A 13,643-nucleotide genomic window follows, 5' to 3' on the forward strand; every position below is an offset into this window, starting at 1 on the left:
CTCTCTCTTCCAATTTTTAAATTTCCACTCTCAGACTTATTTCAGCCACAACAGATAACTACACATGATTAAATAATGATCATCATAAAACATGCTTTTCTGTTATGTTACCTGTCGCTAGCACAGTTACTTGTTGCTGTCCAGTCATGTTGAGGGTTGACTAGGATGCCCCAGGAAAGGAACACAGAGGTTGGGGTGAGAGTGCCAACTACAAGCTGCAGAGGCTTCTGAGTCTTGTTTCGACCTACAGAAGAAACATGTAATTCCAATTACAAGTTAGTTTCTCTCTCCTGCATTATATAGGGGAAAGTTTCTTCATTTGGTTAAGAAAGTAAATGAAAGCCTACTTCTCTTCTAAATTTGAATGGAAACATATAACAGTTCTCTGTCTTCTTCATGGTCAGTATTTCTAAAGTATGGTTTAAAAAAGGGGTAAGAGACAGTGTTGGTGATCTGTTTCTTGGCTTCTTGTTGAGGCAAGTGAAACATCTGCAAGGAAAGGAGACTGCTCCTTCTCTGAAGCCAACTGAGGATGAACAGAGGAAAGAAACGCAGAACAAAGTTGGCATTAAAAAGGGAAGATGCAGATAGCAGGAGTACAGATTAGGAGACTGCTTTGAAAGCAGATATCAGACACAAAAGCCTCAGAAAGACTATTTTTTATGTCCCCTCTGGACCATCATGACCCATCATGGCCCCATCATGTATTTCAACCTAGGAAGAAAATGGAAGACTTTATTTCCAGACTTGCAGATACAGGGTAAACCTAAAGGAATTCTTGCTATTATCTGGTGAGTCAGGATGAAGATATGCTTACTAAACTTTGTTTCAACTTTGTCTCATTAGAAGTTTTCTCTATTTCTCTTTTTTTTTTTTTTTCAGCCTACATTCCACTTAAACCTAGTTTTTGAAAATGATCAGTGAATGTTTTTCATATGCTTAGTATGAGAACAAGCTCTAAGCAGATTAACTTCAAAGCTCTGACTGCCTTGCACTGAGTCACAGAAGGTGTTCCACAGGGTGCAGGACATTAGAAAAATGTCACAGAAATAGTAACTTCTTCGCAGAATTCCTAGTAACACTGTAATTATGTCCATAGATAATTCATACTTCTACAGCAATCTTCATCAAGAATTAAATAAAACCTACAAAAGTTCTGTTGTAGTTAACTGTAGGCAGACATGAGTCAGTGTCTGTATCCAGGGGCATTTTTCTCTTTTAACCACCTACTACATTCAAAGTGTTCAGCTTTTGCATGATATTCAACTTCAACTTTGCTCTGAATGAAGCAGTACAGCTCTCATGGAGAGAGAACTCTAAAAGCTAATAGTTGGAAATTAAGAAATTATCTAGAGCAACTATTTTGAACCTGTAGTTTGTAGATTGCTCCAAGGCCAAGGAGAAACTTTGGTGTTTGAAATACAATTAATTAAAGGAAATTCATATATTCTTTACCTGACATTGCATACTTCAAAAATATAAAGTACCTCCTCAAAATCTACAGGTGATCACAAATTTCCCCAGAGTTTATAAGCCACTAATGTAAGGGTTATATTTTTCACTGTTGTGAAACAGATCTGACTAACTTTATTTTCATTTAGACCTTAATATCTCTTCACTTAACAAGCCCCAATGAAAGTCTGATTTGTATTTTCAACCAATGCATGCATGTGCGTTTAGAAGCATTAACCAGATGGGGTTTTACTTTATATTGATGATGAATATGCTACCACAAAACCCCACAAACAAAACCACTCTCTACCTTTAAGAGGAAGTATGGCGTGCTTTGAAATACTGTGGAATATATGATACTTCCACAAGGGCAAATGTCTGAATAATTTTCTTGTTTTTTGGATCAGTTCCTATACTTTTTCTCAATTTTGTAAGAAAAACTTAAAACAGATTGGTCATTCACCAAACTATCCAGCAAATCTATTTATAACAAAACCCTTTCATGACCAGTTTTTGAGGAAACATGGAAAATATGCCAGTTGTGAGGAAAATAAAAACCAAGCTCTTATATACTTTGAAATTATACTGGGGTTTGGGAGGACGTACATACGAATATGATTATGACCCTTATTATGCCATTAGTTCCCAGAGACTGCAATGATTTATATGCTGTAAAACAAAGAATTACCTTGGTGATCATCTGTGTTCATCTATATGAATTTGAATTATATTGTATCTTCTAGAAATATAACCAGTCTTCATCTGTAAATTTAAAGTTGCAGCAACTCACACTCTACCACAATTCTTGCCAATGTGTCTAGTTTAACTGTTCTCACTACTAAAAGGACTTGCCATATATCTAGCTAGCATTAGACTAACAGTTGTTCTGATACTTTTGTCTGCTGGATAAGTCAATTATCTGAATTTTGTTACACAAATCAGTTTCCGTAGACTGTAGATAGAAAAATTAATAATGTCCAAAAAGTGAACTGGGCATTTCTTTGGTTTAGTGTTTTTTTATATGTACATGTGTTACATCTGAAAGGTAAATTGTTTTTGAAAAATCTTTCCAGACATACTGTTTTACATTTGGCCAAGAGCAAGAAGAAATTAATTCCAAGCCAGTACCAGGAATTAGAAAAAAATTCATATAAAGGTCTCAAGCTATACACGTATACATATATATTATCAGTTTATTCTTTGCAACAGTCCAGTGATCCTGAGAGTCATCTCCCTATTGAAGTAAGGAATTAAAATCTAAAAATTTAAGGATATGATTAAGGTCATATAGAAGTTCTTTGGAACAGAAAAGTGTAATATTTCAGATTTCTGCTCTGCTATGTATAGTTTAAGCTAGAAACATGCTTCTTTCCTTAACTTATGTATCAGCAAACTTAGGAGAAGTACGGATTTACAGACAGATATAGATACACACACACACAAGTTGTCACTTTCAGTGAGAAACAGAGAGCATGCATTATGCATGGATGAAGGAATCAGTAGTAGTAGTCTGCAAAGAGTAACTTTCAATACACCAGGTCATTGTATTTCAAAACTTTTGGTTTTTTGCATGCGCTTGTGACCTCTTTAAACATTAGAGTATTCTAAATTTCAATTCTCATTTGTAAGAACTTTTTACAGGAACAATCTTAAGGTACTACTTCATGTTATAAACACCACATGTGTAACTAATTACTGACAAGGAAATACTGTCCTTCATTTTACCTTTGCATGTATGGAATTTGTGCATCCCAGTCAGACACCTACAGTTACAAGTATCTTTTCAGAGAAACCCAGTAATAGATTCTGTCTTCCTTTAACTGCTTTAAGAAAGAGATGCTCTAATGGTAAAATACCTGAACATGATTTCTTGTTATTTGAAATACGTGCTGGTCTTACTGAAACCAAATACCGTGGCTCTGCATCTGTAAAGGAAGAAAGCAACAATTAGCACAGACATGCTATTTTATTTGAGAGAGGGATTAACCTACAATTCATAAGAAAAAGTCCAATATTCAGTGAATGCTTGATAGATTATGCAATCTTTGTGATCCTCTGGCATGTTTGCTTTAAGGTTTATTCACCAACCATTCAAAAATATTCTACCCATTAGGAAAAATAATACACCCATATACAAAAGATTTGGCAATTCTTTTTGACTGAGACACAACAAAAAGGGGAATCTGGAAGGACATACATGTAACACTTCAATACAAACTTAACTTGGAAAGTGAAGGGGAATGAAAACCCAGATGAAGAAGTAGTGATGGCAAAACACAAAAGTAAAACAGGTAAATTAAAAAGAGAAGAAAGCCTGACAGGTACAGCCAGGGATATCTACTTCTGACAGGAGCCGGAGGAACTTTTCCTACAATATTTTCTGTATTCTCTTTCAGGCTATAAACCTTAATTTTCGTGGTGTAAGCAGTTTCTTATTAAAGAGCTGACTAATTGTAAAAGAAAAAAAAAAAGAAAGAAAAATAAAAGTAACAAAATGCATTGATAATTTAGGAAATTTAGGAGTGCATACCCCAATAGACTAGTAATAGATCATTCAAGATTTGCACAATTGTCTGGTTGCAGGAAACAACACAATGTCAGACACATGCATGCAACAGGAGAGCAACAGTTTAAGTTATTTTCTTATTCAATAGATTCATCTCAGAGATAAATTGTATTTTTCAGACTTTCTGACATCTACATTTCTTTTAATTTTAATCCCTATGCATTTTCTCCCAGAAAAAAATGAACCTTTGCAAAATATTTTTAAAATCGTAACAGGGAAGAAATTCTCTTCACCTTAACTACAGTTCAAACTTTTTTGCACCACTTCTCATGAAAATTCAAAATGCTTCATTTCAGAAAGGTAACAGAACAGACCACATTACATAGCAAAAAAAATGAAAAGCCCCTCTGAAGACAAGACCTTTGTCTTTCAATTCAATCATACCTGAATTGCCTAAATTTCTTTTCAACCACATTTTCTTTTAAACAACCACAGCCATTCTAAAGGATGTAGAGTCATCATCAGCTGTCAGTTGGGGATCAGCTTGGAAAACTCCTGGAAATACTGGTCTTCATAGGAAATAATAAAATTAAGCAAACTAAGTTTTACACAAATGTTTTACACATTTCAGAGACACCTCATGTAGTCTGGATTACACACACACACATACTAAAAGGCCACAAATTCAGATATATGCATGTTTCTGGCAGTGAAAAGCAGATAATTTCACCCTACAGCTTGAAACAATAAATGCTTTGATTAAAACAATGTTGACATGGTGATTTTAGTTTGGGGAATTCATCTTCAGAAGGATTTTCCCTTATTCTTGACCTCAGATGTCAGATATGTCTGCCTTTCTTAATTATTTAAAACAAAGCTCTGTTCTCACTGAACTGTAACACCAGAAAAGTCATAGGAGCTGCCAAAGAGATATCTATGGGCAGAATTTGGCTCACCATATGCTGATCAAAACTACCTTAGTTACAGGTTTTTTGAAAGAGCATTACTCTATGGAATTTAAGAAAATATTATGATCATTATAAATCAGAATTTGAAATTATCAGAGGAGTACATTTGACACCTGGGATACAACACTAAAATTCTATTGTGAATTTAACTAAAACTATATCCTAATTTAGAAAATCTTCTGCCATTTCTGAGCAGAACCACTCATGCTATTATACAGGTGTTAAAAGGACAGCAACTGTAGTTGAACTTAAAGCATTATGCACGATCTGAAGAACACAGGCCTTGAAATTTTTCTCAAATGTACATTCAATATCCAAGGATAATGAAATGAAGAATGGCTTTCTAATCTCATATAATGAGCCCTGATTCACTTTTAGAAATGAAAGTTCTTTCTTAGCCTTCCACTGCAAGGTAACATTTCTCTTATTAAGTTCAGGAGACCAGTGAGTTTTCACACTGGTTCAGTCCTCTTGCTGAGAAATATATGTAGCATCACAACACAGAAATCACTGATGCTACTACAATTCAACCCATTTTCAGGGGCTTAAAACACTGCGTCACTCATGTAATAAACTCTATCAAGTTGGAAGAGCTATTTATGATCATCTGTATTCCTTTATGATGCCTATATATGCATAATCCACTCTACACATCCATGTCTGCAACAAACAGGAATCTTGAGGAGAGGTAAGTAACATTAAGAAGAAAAGAAAATGCTGTGAAATAACAAACCCTAATAAACCCATCATTTTGCTTATGCTGCTTCATCAGTAGTAGGTTACCACCAGACATATAAAAGCATGGTGTTCTGTGTGTCATTATGATTCACAGAATATATCCACTATTTACACTAAAATACATTTAAAACTAGAAGTGCATTTCAAAAACAAAATTATTACCTCAAGTAAAAGCCAATAAAATCAGAGTACAGACAATCCTGCTTACAGTTGAATATTTCTTATTTTGGATGAACTGTGTTCAGTAAGAAAATGATAGTTACATAATTAAGGTTAATGTTCAAATATCTGGACACAGATTCATGAATCCAGCATCTGCTCCCAGAAATCTTTTCAACATACATCAGTAAATAACAGAGCTACAGATGATACAGATGCAAGATACAGCTCTGTCTGTCTCTCATCTTGTAAGGATCCAGAATCTCACCAACGAAGAATCCCTACAGAACAATGCAAACTTTAGCAAGTTCATCTGCAAATTTACTATTAAAATCTTAGCAGTTCCTTGTGGCTTAACACATTCCTGAAGGAATGCAACCGTAAGACTAACATAATAAATCCACTTCTTTGAACCTGTTACTGCTTACCTCCCTTCATTAAGGGTGGAATGACAAATGTCATGGCTAAGAGCTCCTTTTCGCTGGCATACAGCTATTTCTTTATAAATCCCTTGAAGTTGCAGGTCAGAATTAAGCCCAAAGAGTGGCCACCTTCAATTCTTTAGCCACAAAGTACTACAGGGAAATGTCCAGATGTACCAGAAAAGTGCTAGTCAACTAATCCCTGCCTAATTCTTAGTGTTATGTAATGATTAGTGTATATGTGTATACGTAATGTATATGTAAAGCAATAGGATTTGTATTGATAGCATTCAATACATACAGTAGACACAAGCATATGCATTCAGTACATATTCCTACACCCTTTCCTCCCACTTCTCAAAAATATTAGACAGAAGTATTCAGTCATCTTGTTTTAGCTTTTAAACATCAAGGCTACTACAGCACAATGAGCTCTCACCAACTAGATGAAATAGTTTTCTGAACTCCTTCAATTGTACGGTATTTTTTCATCCAGACAGCCATGATCACACACACACACACTACATGTACACAGCTGTGTCTACAGCTTACCACAGAAGAGACATTTCAAAGACTGCAAAGTTGCACAGAAGTAAACCAGCTCTTTGGTGTCATTGTAAAAGAAGAAAAACAAGTATTTGACTGAGATGTTATAATACTGATGATATGAAATTATTAAAAGAAAAAATTTCTATTATCCACTTTAAAAGCATCAGGAGACAACCAGAATATAACAAAAATACATGCAAGTGACACATCAAACTAATATAGAACACTTACTTCCATGAATTAGGCTATCAATTCAGTGGCAGCAGGCAACTAACATGCACTGCAAAATGGTAGCAAATTCTGCTAATGTTCAGACATCCTATTTTAATTCACTTCAGGGTTCAGCCAATGCAGTTGAAAACAAAACCATGTAAGAATGAACTGACTAATGAATTTAGAATAAATTTTAAAATAAAGTGTTACGATACATCACTAGAATTCATAGACCAGCAGATTCGGGAATCAAAGGGAAGTATTTTTTAGCTTCTGGCCATAATTCCCTAATCTGAATTTAGGAATTCCTAAAGACTTACTACAGGATGTCATCGTGGGCAAAAGCCAAAGGTGGAGAAAGGGAAGGACCAAGAGTATTATGGTGTAACAAGCATGGGAAAAGAGAGAGAAGGTGGACAAAAGGGTTGGTGTGAATGAACCTGCTGCTGGTACACTTGTCTAGCTGAATGTGCAGCTGCTGACCTTCTCCAGGTCCTTCATTCCACTAGGTTTATCTAACACTGACAATAAGAATTTGGGGTTTTTGGCAGGTTATTAGGAATCAACATACTTCTGAATTAACATGCACATAAATTGGCATCTTGAAAACCATGTGTTTAATACATCTGCCCATTTCTGGGAACTGATCAGATATAAGAAACTGCACAGCAAGATATTTTAGCTAAGCACTGCTCTAGCATACATACCTGAATTACACTTTTTTAATGTGTTCAAGGTGGTACTGGAAATCTTCCCTATATATATATATCTAAAGAGTGTTTTCCAAAATGATAGACCCAATTTGAAATCACTATATTTCTGTAACCACGAACCACCCAGGAATGAAACTCTTACCTTTGGAAATGACAGGACACAGAGTTTCCAATCATTACGGTTAGATGACTCACCTAGTGCACAAACAGCCCCCAGCCTCAGTCATTCACAATACATGGCTTTGAAATTGGGTCAATCTTTTTGAAACACCCTGTATATGCAAAATTCACTCATCACTTATTATGGTTATTATAAAGCAGCATTGTCAATACATTCTCCACTTAGGCTGTACAATCTGGCTCAGGTAAAGAAAAGGCCAAAGAATTGTCCAAACCTGGCCTGGTTTTAGAAACTGAAAAGGAAATTAATTTTGTTGTGTTAGCTAATTGCTGTTCATTTTTACAAAATTTTCCTGTCTCCAGCCAAGTGTTTTGGTTCTTCCAACAGTACCAACAAATTCAAGGAATCTGACTTGCAATCTCCCTAACCAAGTTAGAAAAAAAACCAGTACACATTACTCAAGAAAATACTATTTCTTTACGAGTTAGGCACACTGAAGAGATTTAGATGAAGGTTTAAGTCAAGTTCAGAACATTTGCATGGGTCTATTAAACTTATTTATTAGTCTAATTGAATTTACATTTTGATATCTTTTGACACAGTCTGAATAGCTTCTGTGACCCATAATAATGTAGCTTACTGTCATGTAGACTCATAAAATACACTCAGCACAAAACACATCTTGTATCCTGATAAAGAGGCATACTTTTTTGAAACAAACTTTGATGTTGCCTCATCATTGTCATTTACACTTCACTGAAGCTGCTCAAGAATTTGTTGCCAGCATGAGCTCATTACAAGTTCAGGAAATCCAACAGAACCCTCTTCTCTTTGTACATGCCCTCTGCAGGCAGTTGCCAATTCATGGAAAATGTTGCACAATTGCTGGCTTGGTTATTATTTTAGTTGCAAAAGAAAGGAAAACCAAATATTTTAAGATAAGAATCACTACAGTGAGGTGCTGAATATTTTAATAGATTAAATGTAGGCATATGTCACACTTTCTACAAAGCCACATATCTCTCCTGGAAATCCTAGGAAAGATCACGTCCTTATTCATTGCTTTTAAAGCATGCACATACACACATGAAATTTCATAAATTAATAAATCTGTTGACTTCAATTTTATTGTTCACACGGTCATAAAACCCAGCAAAAAAACAGACAATAAATTTCATCATTATCAATAGTGACAGGGTTGGAAATAGGGAAGTCATAAGTCTAAGAGATAGATAGATATATATACACATATAATTGTGTACGTTGTGTCATCTATTAAAAAAAACAAGTTAATCATTGCTCTATTCCCCTTATTCCAGTTCTATTGGGTACAATTATCCCAAACAGAACATTGATTATGCTGCTCCATTAACAAAACCAGGCATGCAGAATTAAACCAGGGAAATGTCTGCAGGGCACTTCATTCTGTTGTGTAAACCTGTGCTGTTTGTTAGAAAGGTCAAAGGGCATTTTAAAGGATTGATGCATTTTAGGGAGGGACTTATATGCAAAGTCTATATGCTTTCTTACATTGACTTATTAAATTAATGAATCTTTTTTTTACTGCTTTAAGTAGGGTCTACAGTTGATGGCATATCTGTATCGTTTTCATTTACAAAGCTTCATGGAACACACAATTCGAACACTAATAGGACAAGATCCACTTTTGTTTAGATACAGAGATTCCATTCTCCTGGATCTAGTCACCCTCTCAGGAAATTATATGCTAAAGGGATGTTCCTTAATCTACTGTGAAAACATACCCTTTAGTAACTAACAAACGTCCTTAAATCTCCATTTCTAAACTTTACATTTCAGTCACCAAATGAATTTAAGGTTGTGACCAAAGTCCCTAAATTGATTAGAAAAGGTATTCAGTTTCCATGAACCACTAAAACAGACAGGAGAGGAGGAAGCATTAAATTGTATTAGTCTTGGTCTGAACAAGCCACAATGTGATTTCACATTTGGAAATCACTCCCTCTACATCCTGTTCAGTAAAACACACAGCCAACCACTGTTCAGAGCAGCCTGTAAATCTGCTTTCTGTAAAAGTCAGTTTAGCCAAAGCACAAGAGGACAAAGAAGGTGTTCTCAGGGTGAATGTGAATATTTTTGCATAAACCTGGTTTTTCTGATTGTGGAAAATTGTGTGGAATGCACTGAATGTCTTTTGTAAACTGTACAGTGACACTTGAATCACTAGAATATCTAGAACGTGGAACAGACAATTTTTAGTGTGAAATTTTAAAAATATCTTGTTTTGATATGAAGATAGCATACTAGGCCAACTTCATCACATACGACATTTACTAGGAGTACAAAGATAATGCAAGACTTTTCAGCAATAAGGTCTAGGGGGTTTGTATCTTTGGAAAGGATACTGAGAGAATTTTTATTGTCCCTCTACAATACCTTATTTTTTCTAACATCTACATGAAATGTGTTCTGAGCTGAGTACTCTGGCTGCCAGAATAACTTAACCATTGTTCCTAAAACTAAGAACCATCCTGCAGTTCCTGCAGTTTGTGCCAGCAGCCAGTCCCTGAAACTGTGGGGAGTGCCAGCAATCACTACTGTCTTCTCTTCACCTCTGCCACACAAGTCACTCTAAAATGAGCCAAGAGAACAACCGATGTTTCTTGCTTTAGCTTGTACACACTTGGAAAGCACGGTCAAAGCTGCAGTTTAAAGTAATGTTTAGTATTAATGAAATGGGAAAGATGGTGTTTCTCTGCTTCCAAACTCCAATAAACAAGTTCACAAAGCATATAATCTAACCCTAAATGTCTTAACTAAAGGCAACAGCTCCAATAAATGTGCTGTTGATTGCCTTAAATAAATACTTGTGACTGGAACTACATGTTGCATTTAGCTTCTTTTATTCATGTCCTTTCAAATATGATATTTTCCTAAAGTTGGAAATGCTAGTCTTTATATTATGTTGCACATTGAATTTTTAGCTACTGGACACTCAGAAGTCACAATCATAGATTCATTGTCATTAGGAAACTGATTGACAACTTCTGTTAGGATGAGTGATTTAAGATTATGAAGTTATTGTCCTTTAAAATAATTAAAAAGTAAAAGGAGAGTATTCTCCAACACTCGTGCTTTTCCCTTCCCAGATACACTAGAGAAAAATGTGTTAATTTCCTTAAAGAGTGTATGCATTGTGGGTTTTCTCATCTTCTGTGTTCATTGCTACAAGATATTACTTGCTTAATGGTAAGATTTAATTAATGTGCATGTGGCTAGCACTTTGATGCCTTGCAGAAGAAAGGTGTTTACAGCTTCCACCCATTATCTATTAACACTAAAGTTACAAAATACCAAAATCCCATAAGTTCCAGGTGACATTCAGTTTTCAGCTTTCATATTTTTATAAAGTGTTAGGTATTAAAGCTACTATTAAATAGGAAGTGCAAATGATCTACACATCACGTTGCATCCAGTGCTTTTTCCTCTTTCCAATGATCTCAGAGAAAAATATTAATCCTCACTACTCCTGTAATGCAGTTATGCATATGTTACTTATACCTGTTCGCAATTCTTAGTGAACTGATTCAAAAGTTACATGTGGGGTAAATCAGATAAATCAAACACTGCTTAGGTGACAGTTACCAACTCAAACACTGGATTGGTGATAGAATTACAAAGAGATCATAGGAATACCAACTCCTGAAAAGGAAAAAGTCAACGTCTGCCACAGTGATATAATGTATGTCTCTAATATCTTAATTAGAATTATGTGTCTAACATCTTATTTATTCTTTTTTATTCTACAGTTTTCAGCCTGGAGCAGACCCCCAGAATTGCCTTTGACCACATCAAACAGATGGCAATTGTTACTTCCATGCTTATGCATCCTTTCTTTCCATTTGTTTTACACCCAGATCACCTGCATTACAATGCCGAGGGTAACCCAGATTCATTTCAGGCTAGAAAAGATTAAAGAAAGCAACAGAAAAATAATCAGAGATTAAACAGATTTCTTTAAAGGTCAGATCCTGATAAGTCACTGTTTCAATTGTTTATCAGACAATTCTAACTAATCCAGTTCTATTGCTTTCCTGTCCTGCCCACACTGTCATAACCCCAAGTCAAAGGGACAACCAAATGCCTTTCTTCCTCCCTATCACAGGCAACAGGATATAACAATCTTGATGTAATTTAATCTATTTCATACAACAGCTCATGGAATTCTGCTGTAACTTCTGATGTAGAAATTACAGGTTATTCTATAACATGTAGAACTGGAACAGAAAAGACCAGGAAATGCATCATTTTGATACAAACATTTCTAGAAAAGGGAATCAACAACACAGGTCTCAAAACTGCTCCATGGCATCTTGTACTATTTGCTAAAAACGTGCACATCTTCCTTATATTCAACTTTGTAACTTCAACTTTAGGCAAATCATCCCACTTGATCTGTGATTCTCTGTGATGTAGTCGGTATAGTATAATCTTTTAGTACAATGAAAATCCTCAAAACATACACCAGTAGCAAGAACTATTTGTTCTCCTTGAAGGATCTCCTAATTCCACTTTCATCTGAAATTCTTCAAGGTAACCTTAAACAAACACAAAGAAAACCTGAGCAACAACCCAATAAAAACAAAAATTAAGAAACACAAAGGTTCATATACTCCTCACTTGCTTCCCACAATTCATTACAACAGTAGCACGCAAAGCAAATATGCCTTACCAAGTTCTGTTACGTAGGTGTTTCCTTCTGAAGGTAAAGGAACGTACTGATTAGAAAAGAAGTTGCTTCCATAACCCAGGACAAAACCTTCTAGTTTGGTGTTTTGACTTGGTCGAAGATACCTCATGCAAACGGTGTCATCTGTTGCATTGATCTGAACTTTCAGACTTTGCCTTTTCACTGGAGAAAGAGTGAAAAAAGGTATCAGAATGTATTATCTGGTAATCATGTATTCAGTAATGAAATATGACATCATAACAACATAAGGCTGTCCAATTTGCTAGTTGCAAGCAACTGAACAATTGCTTAAAGGTGCACTCTCCTGGAAACTAATCATATTTTTAAAAGTAAACTAACAGTCATGTAAAATTGTGTTTTCCAACATATCTGGTTTTCCATTCGTCTAGTATTATCATTACCTGTAACATCTTCTACATCTGCAGTAGTAGCAAAATGCATGAAGTACCTGGAAAAATGTAAGTATTTTTTCCTTTAAATACAAGAGTTATAGTAGTATTATTGATGTGTAGGACCCATAGGTGAAAAAACTGCAAGTTTGATTTATTTTTTTTCCATTTTAGTAAAAAATACAAAGTTTTAACATTAAGTTAATCACAATGAAATATTAGGGTAGGTGATAAATAGTAACAAGATCCAAATAAAAATGCTGCGTTTTGGTTTTTTTTTGTTGTTGTTGTTGTTGTTTTTTTTTTTTTTTTGTTTTTTTGCAAGCTGTGTTGGGCTGGAAATGGCATTTTCTAGTTGGAATTACACCAGGACAGCTAACTAACATACAAACTTTATTGAAAATTACCAAGAAACTTTTTTAAACATTCATTTTTATGCTTTCCAGAAGATCAGCATATATAGCAAGAAACACCTTGTATATCCATCTACAAAAATTGAACTTGTAACAACACAGAATGATTTCATAACAGAATAATCAATTTTTTATGCTACAAGAAGGTGTTTTTTCTTCTCTTATTATGGTGAAGAAGGACTGGCTTTTCCATCATCGGTACTTACGATTTTAATATTCCATTGTCACTGTTAGGTTTATTATATTTTCAGACCTGTTGAATACTGACTAA

General features: G+C 35.0%; 1 protein-coding gene across 19 annotated transcripts in view; it reads right to left on the reverse strand.

Moving 5' to 3' along the window:
* The window catches only part of ABI3BP (ABI family member 3 binding protein), a 162,935-nt gene that overhangs the window by 122,471 nt on the left and 26,821 nt on the right, over positions 1 to 13,643 (reverse strand). For all 19 annotated transcript variants that reach the window (XM_082073943.1, XM_082073940.1, XM_082073934.1 and 16 more), the window contains exons 2-4: positions 12,553 to 12,732; positions 3,309 to 3,377; positions 112 to 244 (exon numbers count right to left, since the gene is read on the reverse strand). In XM_082073943.1, the coding sequence (XP_081930069.1) occupies positions 112 to 244; positions 3,309 to 3,377; positions 12,553 to 12,732 (382 nt within the window). The remainder of the gene's footprint in view (positions 1 to 111; positions 245 to 3,308; positions 3,378 to 12,552; positions 12,733 to 13,643) is intronic.

This window comes from Streptopelia decaocto, assembly GCF_964273445.1.
Source record: "Streptopelia decaocto genome assembly, chromosome: 1".
NCBI classification, from domain to species: Eukaryota; Metazoa; Chordata; class Aves; order Columbiformes; family Columbidae; genus Streptopelia; species Streptopelia decaocto.